Genomic DNA, 15,709 nt, shown 5'->3' with positions numbered 1-15,709 from the left:
AAAAGCATTTTGGTCATGCACACTGCCATTTATCAAAATGTTTCCTGTGTCATTTATGCAAACAATTTCCCAGAATTTGAACTATATCCTTACAATTTATACAAATGCATGGCGAGTCATTTTTTAAGACTCATACTGCAACAATAAGAGCTTAAACTTAAATGCAATTGGATACAAAGACAGAAGAGAAAAAAGGGGGAATAGGCTTGTTTCCAGTGAGCACGAGATCAATGCATTTCAATTCAAACCCCCTGCAGGTGGACCTGTCCCAAAGCCATGGCCCTGAAAGAGAGGAAAAGGTAGAGGCAGAGGAGGCGGGGGGCAGGGGGTATTGGTGGGAAATGGGGCATGAAGCGCACCATCATGTAGCACAGAGCAGCTCCTTTGGCAGCCTTTTGCTTCTGCCATATTGTTGTGCTAAACGTGGCCCATACAGCAAAGAAGGCTGAGGCATGAACTTAAAGCAAGTAAATTTCTATCTTTCCACATATTAGTTGCCTCATTGGTTTTCAATCGAAGCCAACGGAGCCAAAGGAGGCAGAGGTGGCAGCAGAGAGAGGGAGAGAGGGGGAGGAAGGAAAGGACCGGAGAGTTGAGAGTCAGAAAGAAGAGAATGGTAAAAACATCTTTGGAGCAATGGGTCGGAAATGACGCTTAAATCACAACGTTTCAAGTCTGTCCTTCTCTTTAAAATGCAAACATGGCAAATTGAGACAAAAATAAAACAATACACGCATGATGGGCTGAAGGATATTTATATTCTTAACACCCAGGATGTTTTGGTTAATGTTGGGACTTCAGCTGAATTTAATGAAGACGCCACACACTTCCTCATGCAGTCAGAGCTACAGTAAAGATGAAAATGGGGTGCGCTCCAAGTGTCGCAGGTCACACCATTCAGACCTGAGGGCAGCAAAGGCAAATGACAAACACTGACCTCTTTGCTTCAAAGCACACATTCACATGCATACATACACCTACAAGCCCACTTCCTCTCCCCTACAGGCAGCCTTCTGTCCGTCCATCTCTGCAGCCACCCATGCGACCGGCAGAAAACAAGTTTTCATTTCCTCTAAGTGAGCAGAGGCTTGGCGTTACGCTCCTTTACTCCTGGTCAACACGAGCAGTGGCCCGTCAGCTCCCTGATCAAAGCCTGGGGAAGCTCCTTGACAGAGGCTATAATTAAGACTGAGGTGATGTTTTAATGACTCAGGACGAGTGTCGGGCTGCCTCAGGCTGTGTGCTGACTGCTCATGTGTGGAGGGACAGAGATGGAGGGAGGAGATGGAGAGGAAGCTGCAGTGTATGGAGCCATCCAAACCTTGGCATATTACCAATAACATAATGATAAGCATTCCAAATTAAAGCTGTTATGATATTTAATAACTTCAATTCTGCATTGTTTTAAACAGTCTTTTCCAACCTTTTTTCATCAGAACTTCCCCACTTGCATCTAAATTCTTTCATTGATTAAAAAAACCCCAAAAAACAGGCCTATGCATGTTATTCTTCCCAAAAGACCTCTGTATTTAGTAAGTTTCTTATCAATATTTTTGTTAGTATATAGAGGCCTTATTTTGAAAACCCCAGAGCAGAAAAACTGTTCCCTGAGAGCTTTGGCGCCCCACCCTGGGGGGTCCTGGACCCAAGGTTTGGAACCAGTCCTTAAAAATGAGACAGCAGTGTTAATTTTATTGACTAAGACTATTACTTAAATGTTGGTTTACTACCTCTTCTTACATAAGGAAGACTATACTAAGACTAACTGGTGATAAAAAGTAAAAGTAAGTTTAGTTTTCATTAAGGAATCTAAATGAGACTAAAATGTAATTTAGTTTTTATCTGACATATAAAAAGCCATGATATAAAAGACCACAAGGTAACAGGTCAGATGAATCTGCAGCCCTTCTACCTTTAAGCTTTAGAAAGCGGGGATACCAGGTTTTGCAGGGTGCATATACCAAAAGTGTGATTTCTTTAAACTAAGAGTTTTGACTAAAATATGAGGACTTTATATGGAATAAAACTGGAATAAAGTGTTGTATATTTTTCATTGACCAAGACTAGACTAAAACTATAAAGTGCATAAATGACTTAAATGTGGATAAAACTAAAAGGGATTTCAATCTGAAGACTAAGACTAAAATTAAAATAACCGTCAAGAGTCAAGTGTCCTATATTTTTTAGATCTATTGTTCATATAGTACCACAACCTAAGAGAAACTACAGATCTTCAGTTATATTTTAACTAATAGCTGCTTTTAGCAAAAGAAAAGAGACACTGTCTAAATGTTAGCAACATTCTCATGATGACACCAGCGCACCATCTGTGGAGTTAAGACAGTTTACAGAAGCTAAGCTGCAATATTGCATTATTAAAAGCAAGAAATGCAGTTTAGTTTTTGTCTGACATATCGAGATCGATGATATGAGAGAGCACAAGCTGTTAGGTAGGGTGAATCTGTAGCTCTTCTGCCTTTCAGCTGTAGAAAACAGGGATACCCGGGGTTTGCAAGAACGCACAAGTGTTAATTACACCAGATCCAGGCAAAAAAAATAAATGTTTTCACTAAAAGTTTTCACTAAAATGTAAGGACTATTTACAGACTACAACTGGACTAAAATGTTGTTTTAAGACTACACTAAAGCATATAAATGACTTGCATGTGAATAACATGAAAGGGCATAGCAATCTAACGACTAAGTTAAATTAAAATAGCTGTCAAGAGTTCTATATTTTTTATGATCAATAGTTCAAAAAGTGCCTCAACTTTAGAGAAACTGCAGGCCCTCCATTATACGCTTAACTAAAAGCTGCTGTGAGCCAAAGAAAGGATGTCCTGTCTTCATTATACAAATACACTGGTAATATTTCTGTGACAAAACCTGCACACCATTAGGGGAATTTGGACAGTGTGCAGGAGTTAACCTGCAATTTTGGGTTATTAAAGCAAGACATGACCCCTTACTGCGTGCCTGAGACCTCTATTTGTGTTGCTGTGGTATCAAAACAGGTGTTGATATCATTTCATTTTTACAATTCAGGTAATAACCCTCTTTAAGACAGTTATTAAAATCTGTCTAGTTCATGCAAACTAAGGGTGAATGATGCTAGAAACATTAACAGTTAAAGTGGATAAAATTAGATCAATTTATCTACAATAAAGTATCATTAAAAGGCATTCTGTAATTTTAAAAGGGCATGAAATAACTAGGTGGAATTCTTGTGTCTAGTTTAACCTTTATGCCTGTTTAATCAAATATCAAACAAATTAAAAGCTGTCAGAGTAATTCTGCTTTTTATTTTGCAACACTGCCAACATTAAACAAAAACATGCAGAGATACTGCAAGGATGTGTGGCATTTAGAATCTCTTGCATCCATCTCTAGAGGATGGATTTTTTAAAATTACTGTCGTACCTCCTTTAAATCATACCTATAAATCTGATGTGTGAGGATGTCTTAGTTAAACAAACCTTGCTTTATCTCAGTGTATTCAGCAGGTACATGCTAATAGTATTTAATGTGTGTGTATAAACATGATAACAGATATCTACAGTTGCCCTGGGCGCATGTCTTCACACAGGTTAACTTCACCAGATGGAGGTGAGTAAATATAAAGAGTCACAGTGCCTTTGTGCTGCAGACAGGATGGTTTAGGGTTATCAGGAAGGATACAGTGTTAATCATAGAGTAACCTGAACTCTGCTGACTCTTATCTATGGCAGAACATATGAGCGACCATTTGGACATTTCCTAATCTGACTGTGTTTGAGCAGAGAGGGGCCTTTGTATCACAGGTGGGGGGCGTTGGGGGCTTGAATAGTCGAGGTCCTCCTTGAGCCTCTAGGGCTGTAACCGGAGGAGAGACAGAGGCTGATACAGAGAGGAGATACCAGAACAAGGTGACCTCTTTGAGATGACCCTCCTGGTTGATCAGACTCACTCATTTTGCAAAGAAATTCACTTTGGTTTTCCTACACACATAAAACACTAAGCATTATTTATATAAACTTTCTGCTTTAAATAGTGGTTAAATCAATGTTAGGCCAAGAAATTACAGCTAAATCCTTTGGTGTTTTAGTTGTGGCATTTGGACTGACCCTGATTTACAGACATACTTGCAAAAAAACAAACCGACTGAATCGAAGTGAGCTTAGGGCTATTGAAAATAACCCTTCATTACACCTCATTGAAGGTTCAAAATATTATTTTTGTACCCGGGGTAATGTATTCAAATCCGTTTACCACTCTGGACCCACGCACCATAAATATTTCATTGTATTTTATGCCATTAATCGATTCAATATTGGAGTAAATGGTCCAACACAAAACCCCTGAATGAAATCAGTTACACAATACTGTCATCATGCATCGCTATGCTATTGAGCCGGTTGGTCTCATTCTTTTCAAAACATTTCTCCACAGGCCGACCACTAAAGAGGCAGAGAGGGGTGGGAAAGGGACAGAGAGAGTGAGGGAGATAGAGGTCTGTGAGTTACAGTGGCCCTGCCCCTGCATCTCCACTCCAGCAGCAGGGGACCCCTCGCCTCCCTGTGACACCCAGTCCATTGGGGGACTCATCTGTCTGGCGCGCTGTCTTTGTACTTTACTGTTACTGGTGACATTTTGGTGTCACGGTGTCACGATGAAATGGCTCCCCTCCCACGTTGCAGCCTGCGGCGGCGCAACAAGTGGAACAATGAGGTCCCGAGGAGTTGGGGCTGGAACTCAGGAGGCCCCAGCTGGGCGCAACGCCCTAACCCTTCCCCCTCCCTGGCTCCCATGAAATCGGGAATTAGTCGAAGCGTTGCTGACGACAAGTCAGTGTCTGTGTGTCCCAGGCTCTTCCCAGGGCCCGGCGAGGACCCGGGGTGAGGAGCGACAGAGACAGAGACACAGCGGCCGAGGATGGGAGCTTTGGGGGTCACTGAGGGCAACCTGTACGTATAGCTTTGACCTTGACCCCAGCAGAGATCAAACTCTGTCTCACTCATGGCACTGTGGGAGAGTGAGTTATGTTTGTCTCTGGTGGGACTGGCATGGGTCACCAGAGGGAAGAGAAGCCTTAATGCTGTGTTATTGCAACACTCACCATAGATGGATCATACATTTCAACTATACAAAAACATGATCTGTCTTCTCTGTCAGCAGAACGAGGAAATGACGGCAAACAGACAGTGCATGAGGATGACAAAAGAGATAATTCACTGTACTCAACCATCTGATTTTAAAATCAATTTCACTCTAGATGAACAAACACTCAGTGTAATTTTGTCTCTGATTTTTCAGTTTGGCACCAGATTACATCAAATACAAAACATTTAAGATGAGGTACAGATCTGAAGATGATAAACTGCACAGATGTTTAAGTATGACCTAAAGATATTTCATCAGGTTTGAGTGATACTAGTCTGTTAGTTTCGAGATGAGTTTCTTTCTGGGAATTTAACCGGCACTTATTCATACCAGCATCAAGATTTGAGTCTCTAAAAAGGTGTCAGTTTCACATACGTAGATAGCAGTTTCAGTTTTCATTTTACAATAAAGCTGCCTCTTTAAAAGTGACGACCACGCGGAGCAAAAGGATGTAATAAAGGTTGGTAACTGGTCTTACCTTAGGGTTTTCAAGAATTCCAGATTCGTAGCTGTAAAGGAAATGTAGGAAAATTAGCAAGTATTTTGTAATTTTTGAGATAGGAAGGGATATATGATATTGGATTTCTGCAGATTTCAGATATGCTTACAATTCAAAAGCAATTTTAACTGATATCAATGCATGAATGTAGTGCAGATTTCATTCCTTTATACACACATACAGAAGAGTCCAGCTGACATCGGTCTGGTAGTCCAGCCTTAAACTCCACACTACACGTGGCCGACAAAATATATTGCAGGAAATTCATACTTGTTGATATCAATAATTGTCTCCTTAAGATAATATCTGGTTATACCTTTATCATGACAATATATTATAAAGAACTTAATGAAGTTGCACAATACACACCTGATATGCATGAGGTTTGCATCCATGCTCCATGGGGCCTTAGGAGTGACTGGCACAGGGATGCCATGTTTCTAAAGTGTGACAGAGAAAGATGTTACACTACACATTGTTTACTTTAAAGGTAATGCATCTGAAGGTAGATGCCAAGACTTTAAATCACACCTCTACCTCCCTTTGACAAAAGTTATGAATACAAGGAAGCAAGTAAACTATTTCCAGTGGCTTGTTTTTGACATGCTGCGTAACAAAAATACCTCTCTACCCATATTGCTTTTGTCTCTAAGAGTCAGTGGTGGAAAAAAACAACCAACAGTGAAAGGTGTTCTTGGTATCTTCAAAAAGAAAAGCATTGTAAGGATGTATGTTTCTCAAATACTCCACAAGTCAGTGAAAGGAGGCTTGAGAATCAAATATCATGACCGCCCTCTAGTGGTAGAAATTAGTCTAAACCACCATCGAATGGGACCGCAGGAACAAACAGCCACTGAATGTGTGTGGTCGAAGTCACAAAACTCTGAGGATGGTTGATGTAGCTAAAATAGTCATCATGAGTCTGAGTTCCAATTACAGGCAGAGGATGGGAGAGTACTAATTATGTAATTTTGTTGTTTTCTTTACTAGAGGCATCTAAAATGATCAGACATGGTGAAATGGTTAATTTTTTTGTTTTCAGCTTTTGACAGAAAATAACATTGGGAGGGCCCTTTATAACATTAAGGCTAGGAAAAGCCCTAACTAAAAAGGAGAGTAAACATATTCTAAAATCTAGGAGAAAAATACAGGGAAGTTAGACTTGGTACAATTAAACAGCCTGGACAGATATTTCTGAATGTCTTTTTTAGTTCCATCTTTTCTTTTCTTTTCTTTTTTAAGTGATGCTGTAAAATTATCCTAACTGTTTCAAATGACACCAAATCTGTCCCGCCAAAAGTTCAAAGAGATGCTTTAAAAAGTCACTGATTCAAAGAAAACAAACGTTAAGTCTACAAAGTAATGACAATCTTTTTTAATACTTTAAAGACATTATTTTGTGCCTTGGTGACATCTTTATTGTGAGTGCTGATGGACTAAACAATAATGAAAGCAATCTTTACTTAGTAGCCCTAGGTGACATCAGACAGGTTAAGATTTTGTGATTTTGTCATTAACACACTGATGAGGTTACCTGTGCATATTCCATCAGGTCTGACCTTCCCTTGAAGCTGTTGTAAAACTCAGGGATCCTCCACGGTGCAATGATCTGAACACAAACAGACGGAGTTAGAGAATCAGAAAGTACAGCTATAGGATCAGCCTTTATCTCTGTAAGGAAACGGCACTCTTACCTTCACTTCAGGATAGAGGGCATAGCACGTGAGCTCAAAACGGATCTGGTCATTGCCCTGAAAAACACAATTATGAAAATTCAGTTCATCCCATGTAAGGCGCTTTAATACTTATCTGTATTCGGCTTTAGCCTGCTAACAAGAATGCTTTTCATTGTTGATTAATCTGCAGTGTTTTAAGTAAAATAAGGTACATGAGTAGTTCATATAAATTATTACATCAATTACATTTTCTAGGTCAGTATAAACTCATAGCATGAGCAAAAGATCCCTTTCTGCATGAGTGTTTCTCCTTTCCTTTTTCCTGAAGTTGAAAGGTTTTTTTTTCATGTAAAATTATTTAGGGCCTTTTTGTCTTTCTTTGGCAGAAATAATAAATCAGGATTGGACATCATGTTATGTGGCATCAATAAATGAGATAATTTCTTAAAAACAATACTAAAACAGAACAGAATTTACAAAGCATCAGTTTAAGTCTATGAACTTTGTAATATGGTGCATGTCTCCATCTACAGGCTAAATATGAGCACTGCATGTTAAGACATCTCTCTATTTCCTGCATCCAAGATAAAATAAATTTCAAGGAAAACAATTCTCCTCATGACAACTAATGCAAACTTATTTGAAATCAATTCTATTCCTTCCAACTCAATCAAGAAGTTTCAACTTGACTATGAGTTGCTCTGTGGCTCACGGACTTCACACTTCTGCAGTAACTTGGCATATTTTCTGGTAATGTTAATTCAGCCAAAGTTTTGAGAAGACTGAGGCCTTTTAATTTTTCAGTATAATATGTAAAGCTGGCTTAACCTAGATAATGTTGACACAGAAATTACCTAGACTTAATCTTATAGACCAATGGGTTGCAACTGTTGGGTCAGGACCCCAAATGGATTAGGTAGCTGTTTTAAGTGGGCAGCAAATGTGTGAATGGAAAAAAGTTGCCAAAAGTCTATGATGTACGGAAGCCCCTAGCGGACACATATCTGTATACTTTATTTTACTCCATTTAGCTGTGATAATGAGTAAATTTTTATTGTCCCCTCTTGACTGATCTTATTATTTTTTGGATAACAAAGCTCGTATTCCCCTGATAAAGTATTAATGCTTAATATTTCCAGAAAACAACCTAAATGTATACGATATCAAAAGAAACTGAGCAGAGTTAAATGTATGCATGCCCATCTTTAAGGCCTCTGTAAAGATGTGCATTAATCACACTCGTTTAGTCCCGTCTTTTTGCTGGTTATAAGTTTTGATCCAGTTGAGGTTCAAATTGCTAAATTTTCATTAAACAAATTTAAGTAGTCAAAAATTTCTGCATAATTGGTTCATGTTTTGTTATTAAGGAGGTGGTTGTGGTGGGGGGTCTTGAGGCTAGATCAAATCAGAATCACTGTTCTAGACCACTTCATATACATCTGGGACATACAATAAGCTGAATTAGTTCATGATAACAATAGTGAGTGCTGTACTGGTTTGCACGATATTATGTAAAATAACAAGAAAACAAGCATCCATGGTTATCTGGGCAATGCTGTAAAGTTGTAAAAAAAATGAAAATTAGTAGTTTTCTTTTGCAGTGTAGATAATGTGCAAGAGGAAGCCTGAAATTTTAGTTATCAAAATCAGGAAATAACCCAACGCTTGGTGATTTTGACTTCTTTTTGTTGGCATGGCGTCAAAACAGGTATTGAAATGGTTTGAGTTGCATCATATTCAAGTTTAAATTCTGATATTGTGGTAACCTATCAAGAGGACCCAGTAATGATGGGTTAATCTCGTGAAGCACAAATTCTTCATCTATCCTGTATTATGAACAGATACCAATGTATTTAACATTCCACTCACCATCACTCATACCAATCAAAAAGTGTCTTGCAGGCCTCCAGAGCTTTAAAACATATTTGCATTTTAATTTTAGCTGCAATGACTCATTTCATTTAGTCAGCAGCTCAGGAAGTACAGAAGTTAGAATCGGTTTCTCTTTCAAAGGAAGCACTGGTTTGCTTTCAAGGAACAAGTGAGTGAAAAGAAGAAATTATGGCTTGTGAGGGGGATGTGTGACTGAAAGGGGGGTTGATTTTTTCTTTTTTTGCAGTTTGGTTGAAAATAGTTAATGGTTAACCCTGCAGAAATGTGGCCTGAATTTTTGTGTCCAAACTCCAGACAGTGACCCTGTTAAATAGTGTTTAAGAAAGGCTGGCTGAAGCTTACTTGTAGATCAGGCACAGCATAGAACTACACTGCCTCGATTTAAACTAAAGCATCAAGAATACAGACAAGAGATGGTAAATCTTCTTCAGTTAACTTATATAAGGTGATAGGAGTCAGTCATTTCAGTGGGTTCTTCTACAAATTCCTTCCCAAGTGTGTGGTCTTATTTTATGTGTCACAGTTACCTTTCCCGTAGCACCATGGGAGACAAAATTGGCCCCCTCTTTCCGTGCAATCTCGACCTGACGGCGAGCGATGCAGGGCCGTGCCACAGCAGTGCCCAGCAGGTATCGGTCTTCATAGACAGCATTTGCTTGAACTGCAGGCCAGATGAAGTTCTCCACAAAGTCAGCTCGCAGGTCTTCAATGTAAACCTAAACAGAAAACAAAGCCAGGACACAGAACAAGACTCTGTGTTAAATCTTGGATTGTTTTCATCTCAGGGTCATTGTCATGTGAAAAAATATTCCATGAATTATTCATGATATATTTTCCCTCCTTGGAGAGGAAATAACTGGTGATTGTTTGCCACAGAGGAGCTTTGTCTGAAACTGAATGTGAGTCGGGGTAAAAGAACGACTGATTCCCAGCCATTTCAGCATCCTATGAACTCATTTTTGTAGAGGCTTGAAACTTGATTTAGGTGCAACTAATGAAGTGTGCTAAAGCAAACATCCAATAAAAATGTATGAAGAGAAAAAAATGGGTTCAATATCTTCTTAATAGGGTTTAAGATCCATCTTTCACAAGGCAGGTATACATGCCAACATAACATAGTTTTATAAATTTAGCGGCAGGAACTGAAAGCAGAAGGCAGCAGGTGGATACCGGATGTTATCAAGAAGAGAGTGCAGCTGTTCAGTTTCTTGTGAGGGCGAGCAGTTTAAAGGAAATAGGTTTTAAGGCAGGTATTAGTCTGGTAATATATAACGACTGGGAGATGCAGATAGAGGGAGGAAATCTTTTAGTGCTTCAGGAGACGGTTTGCACTAATCTGAGGCCTGACAGAGTTATAGACAGAGTTAGGGGCAGAAGCTAGAAGTGGGATGTAGGGTTTTTATATCAAAGTCAATAGTTTTATTGACTGACTACAAAAGACAGATAAGGAGAAGACAGATGAGTCAGTTCTAACTACAACTAAAAAGTTGGCCACCTTTATTCCACCTGAAAGATGAGACTAAGACTAAGATCCTGTATGAACAAAATCTCTGATTAAAAGTAAGTTTAGTTATCGTCACGGAGATTAAAATGTCCACTGTGTTATTAAGTTATTTCAGTATTTTCTTCAGTATACTTTACAGTAATTAAAGTATTGAAAATGCATTAATACAGGTGTTATGCATTTAGATTAATTTTACAGTTTGTTTGATTAGATTGGTTTAAAGAAATGTCCTGATTAAAAGTAGAGACTGAAATGTAAGGACTTTTTGACGTGCTACACTCAACAAACTATAATGGTTAAAAATGACTAAAATTTGGCTGAAACTGAAAGAAATTTTAATCCAATGATTAAGACTAAATTCAAAATAACTGAGAATCAACACTGCTCTGTCTCTGTCTCACCCTGTCTCTGTTTCCCCCAGCCACTTGCTAAACTCTTTTCACACTTTTCTGTGCCTATTACGTTTTCTTTTAGGTGTAAAAATAGCGGTTACATCATAAGTAGCGCCCATGAGAGGAAAAGTTTCTTTTTTGTGGTAGCAACTATGAGTCATTTAAGGTGAAAATGCTGCTTGGGCTATTCTGGGCGTGTGGCAGAGTAGGTAAGAAAAAAACTCTGCTGGTATGGTGGGAGGTGAGAGATGGAGTTAGTCATAGGACCAACTAGCAAAACCCCAGTGAAGGGAGTTCCCACTTGATAACCCTGGTGAAGGTCGGGCGTTTTGCTGCCTTTCATTCTGCATGGTTGACTTGTGGGAGTTAATACTAAGAGCAGCTCTGGGTGAAGGGAAATTATCTTGGCTTACCTTCCAAACTTCCTGCAGAGACACTGTTATCACATTGCATTGAATAAAAGGTGTTTTGGGTTGAACCACTTCAAATAAAGATGAAGTGCAGGTTGATCAGTGTGTTAAACACTGATGCTGAGTTGCACTGATGCTAAGAGTAATAATGTAATGTCTCTGATAGAGCCTGAAGTGTGAGATCAGGTTTCACAAAGAATATTGGAGATCCCAACAGTGCCATTTTAAAAAATGGAAAGCAACTTATCTTTCTTAAACCTGACACTAAGGATGTATGATGGCTGGAACTAACTACTACTGTTGGAAACAACATGAACGATAATGACTTTAAAGAATTTATCACATGATGGTGTTTCCACTACTCCGCTTGTTTCCAGATGCTTTGCTTGTTTTTGGATAAATTCCCTTCTTTTTTAAACTTTCATGGGATTTTTAACAGCAGCTGAATTACACATGGGTATTGACTCATTCTAAACAAAAGAACTCTAAAATAAAAGCAGCATTAGATTAAAAATCAGACAGTAAATTTAAACACAGTCACAAAAAACTTAATTAGTTGTGTTGGTCCAACTAAAATGAAACTAAAAAATACAAGCTTCTCCTCACAACTCTTTGGTGGTTACATGGAAACACAGACCGCTTTATCTAAGCAGACCCAGGAGGTGAGAGAAAAAGTGAGAGTCTACTGGAAATTACTCACGGAATTAAAATTCTTGTTCCACATTTTTTCTTCCCTTGTTTTCTTTCACTTCTTTATAGAAAAAAAGTATATCATCAAATATCAGTGATCTTTAATATCAAATATAGAAAATATAAAATATATTAAAAAAATCAAATATTTTTTGAAGAAAATTGTATGGGAATATGCAACAAAAAATTCTGTCCTTAAAACTGTGTGGAGTTTTCAGCTGGTTATGAACCAGAGTGAAAATACTCCTGATGCCTGGATCCTGTTTCAGATTATATTGTCAGACAAAGTGAGCTACATTATAACATACCTTTTGTTTTCTTTTACTTACAAATTTACAATGAGTGGTGTATCTGACTGGTAAGAGAACGCAGGGTGAGATTTTTCTTTAGAGGATGCTACTTACACATGTGCATGATAAAATTTAGCAAAGAGATAAGATATTGCTTTTCCCACACAAGGGGCCCAAATTAACACATACCGAAAGTTCCTCACAGGAGCTTTAAAGCAACATAATGCTTCATCTTATATCGTACCTTCTTGGCACCAAGGCTTTCTGCCTTATTCCGAGCAGCTTCAAAGTCTTCATCTTGCCCGATGTTGGCCTGAAAACAACACCACAAACATTTAGTTGCACAGCACACATTGAATTGATACAAGTGCTTATTAAACTATCATTGCAATGATGACATTTTCTTGTAAAGCTACCTCACAAACATGTACAAACTCATGACTCAGGCTGGGAAATCAAACAAGTCTCAATCTCAATCAAGATTTTGGCTTTCCATGCATTCCTTTGCAGTACAGCATGTGCTTTGCTCCTCCCACCCAAACAGCTCTCATTTTCATTTCAGTGAGGAGCAGAGGGAGACACGGCACAGCTAGATTGAAAGTTTGAGAGCTAAAGAAGATGACAGAAATGCAGACAGTGGTTACAAAAAAGGTAAAATAGACTCAGTTACATTGTTTTTAGGAGTCAGATCTAGAGCAATGAAAAAAATCTGTAGGATTTTTTACACAGTCACCTCTTGAGGCAATGAAATGTTGAATGATCAGTCAGTAATCATGTCTAATAAATATGACCTCAATATCAATAAAAACAGTCATGGTTATGATTTTTGCCAACATTCAACAGCTCTACTCATGACTGTGTAAGATTTAATTCAGACCATCCCTCATCTTGTAAATCAGATCATGTCTTTAGAGCAGATGTAACATCCGTTCTTACAGTAAACACATGAGCATTGTCTCAAGGCTTGAACAGACTTTCGCCATTTCCTGAGATGAGCACTTCAGGGAATACAAGGTAATTCTGTTACAATGGCATGCTACTGATCATGCAAACACTTGTTCAGATCTGCAGCACTAAAACTTTATTTTGCTCTACTGTATTTTCAACTATTTGTGAACATGCACTTTTGCGATCATAGGAACAAACTATTTAAGATAATCATTTTAGATGCTACAAGTAGATATGGCACTGCAGCTGCACAATATTTTTTCCTTTTCTTGTCAACTAATCCTGCACACGAGATGTATCATTACATTTATTTGATACAGATATGACTCCCCAAATGCAAACCTCATCATACTGCAAGTGACATTCCAGTGTAAGACACAAGCAAATACTTGTGTGTAATTATCCTGCCTGACAGCTTGTGAATCCACAGTTCTTTGTCAAGCTGACAAAAGTGCATAGTTTTCATACTTGATCAAAAACAATAAATCATGGATTGGATCAGGGCTTGCCATTCTTCCTCTGTTACCCTGGAGAGCAGAGCCCATTAACATTCGGGGGGGGGGCTGCACCTAGCATGCAACGGCAGTGAACCATAGACCACCACCCCTCCCCCACTCCAGAACCAATGAAAGAGAAGTTGGACAACAGGAAAATCTGCGTGCAGTGCAGTTTAAAACTGCCACAGGGCAGAAAGTAAATCCTGTCAGATCTACGCTGGCATTATAGCAGTGAATCCAGGAGCTAACCAGTTCTGTAGCCCAGATTGTTGTTTTTTCCCCAAGCTAAACAGCTAAATGACAAATTGCGTCAGCTGTCCAACAAGAGAAAATCCCCAAACTTTGCAGATACATTCCAAGCAAAAGCAGCTGGCAGGAAGCACAAACTTGGACACCTGTTGCACAAACACTCTTCTTTACATCCTACCAAGAATGCGATCACATCGTAGCCTTGTTCCTTCAGCCAAACCAGAATGCAGGACGTGTCCAGTCCACCGCTATAGGCCAGAACCACTGTACCTTTAGACATGATGAAGTTGGTTCAAAGCAACAGGCAGAGAAATGGTGGAGAAGCTGCAGCAGACAGACACCAGACAGACAAATACATCAGTAACTAGCAGAGTAGGAAAGTTAATGTCAATAGATAACCTATGTTAAAAAAAACACATGGCAAAGTTTGTTCTGGTTTTATAGTTTGCAGAAGAGCCTCATTCATCTCACTGCCAGTTAGCACTGCTGCTAATGCACAACTTCAAAGTCAATCTTCATTAATATTGATGTTTTTCTGCTTCAAGATTCTTAAACGTGAACAATTCCTGTTTGTCTTTAATGCAAAATTGTTAAAAGTGGAACAAACAAGATAACACTGCCTTCGGCTCTGGGAACCAATATGGGAATGTTTCTGACATTTTTACAACTAAAAGACAGCACAGAGAGGAAAATAAATAGCTACCTGCAAGCCTGGACCTGGGGCTGTAGAAGGTCCTCTATGAAAATGAGTGATTGAATGCCTGACAACGAAGTAGCGAAATATCATAAACTATTACAGCTCCAGTGGAAACTTTCTTTTTGCTCTCTTCCTTTCATTTTTCATCTTCTGATCTTTTGCTGCGTTTTAAAACATATTATTCATTGAGAATCCTTGCTGTGGAAGAAAAGGCTGTTTCTGGCTGTTGCATGCTGTTAAACATGTTTGACACCTTCGCCCCGGCAAACTTTTCTGACATTTAATATTACTTTACAGAAATACAAAAACTATAGTGACAGTTGTTTTTGCTTTTTCAGTTTATTTAGAAAGCAACTGTCTCAGTCGCTTTGATAACCAGCAAAAAATCTTAACGGGAGCTTTAAATCACCCATCCTGTGTCCTTTATTATATGGGATCAAATTGTCAGCATGGCAACTGTATCAACAGATAATAGCCTAAAAAGTAAATTAATGGTATGAGCAGATTTAAGGGATCCAAGAAATTGAATTTTTGCCGATATCCAACATGCTGATACTTAAAAAATCATTTTAGCACATATCGATATTTAAATGTAGTTCAGACTAGGGTTTAACTATTTGGGGGAATAACCTAAATACATAGTTTTAACCTCTTTTTTCGACATAAAACCCTCAATAACGTCTCTAAAAGACATAGGACTACCTCATTTGCATTGAACAGTCAAACTTGACAGGACGAGGTTTCTCTTGACAGGTAGGACGTAACAGTTTGATAAGCATTGTTTTAACAGCATGATGAAATATTCCCAAGTGGTTTCCTCACATC

General features: G+C 38.7%; 1 protein-coding gene across 1 annotated transcript in view; it reads right to left on the bottom strand.

Moving 5' to 3' along the window:
• Positions 1–15,709, bottom strand: part of ass1 (argininosuccinate synthase 1) — a 43,243-nt gene that overhangs the window by 26,818 nt on the left and 716 nt on the right. Inside the window, exons 2-8 of the mRNA XM_041810138.1 lie at positions 14,366–14,511; positions 12,738–12,806; positions 9,735–9,923; positions 7,333–7,389; positions 7,173–7,247; positions 6,008–6,078; positions 5,618–5,648 (exon numbers count right to left, since the gene is read on the bottom strand). Coding sequence (XP_041666072.1) covers positions 5,618–5,648; positions 6,008–6,078; positions 7,173–7,247; positions 7,333–7,389; positions 9,735–9,923; positions 12,738–12,806; positions 14,366–14,467 — 594 coding nt within the window. The 5' untranslated portion in view covers positions 14,468–14,511. The remainder of the gene's footprint in view (positions 1–5,617; positions 5,649–6,007; positions 6,079–7,172; positions 7,248–7,332; positions 7,390–9,734; positions 9,924–12,737; positions 12,807–14,365; positions 14,512–15,709) is intronic.

This window comes from Cheilinus undulatus, linkage group 17 (genome assembly GCF_018320785.1).
Source record: "Cheilinus undulatus linkage group 17, ASM1832078v1, whole genome shotgun sequence".
Taxonomy (NCBI): domain Eukaryota; kingdom Metazoa; phylum Chordata; class Actinopteri; order Labriformes; family Labridae; genus Cheilinus; species Cheilinus undulatus.
The sequence above is the reverse complement of the archived record's forward strand: the minus strand, read 5'-3'. Positions and strand labels throughout refer to the sequence as shown.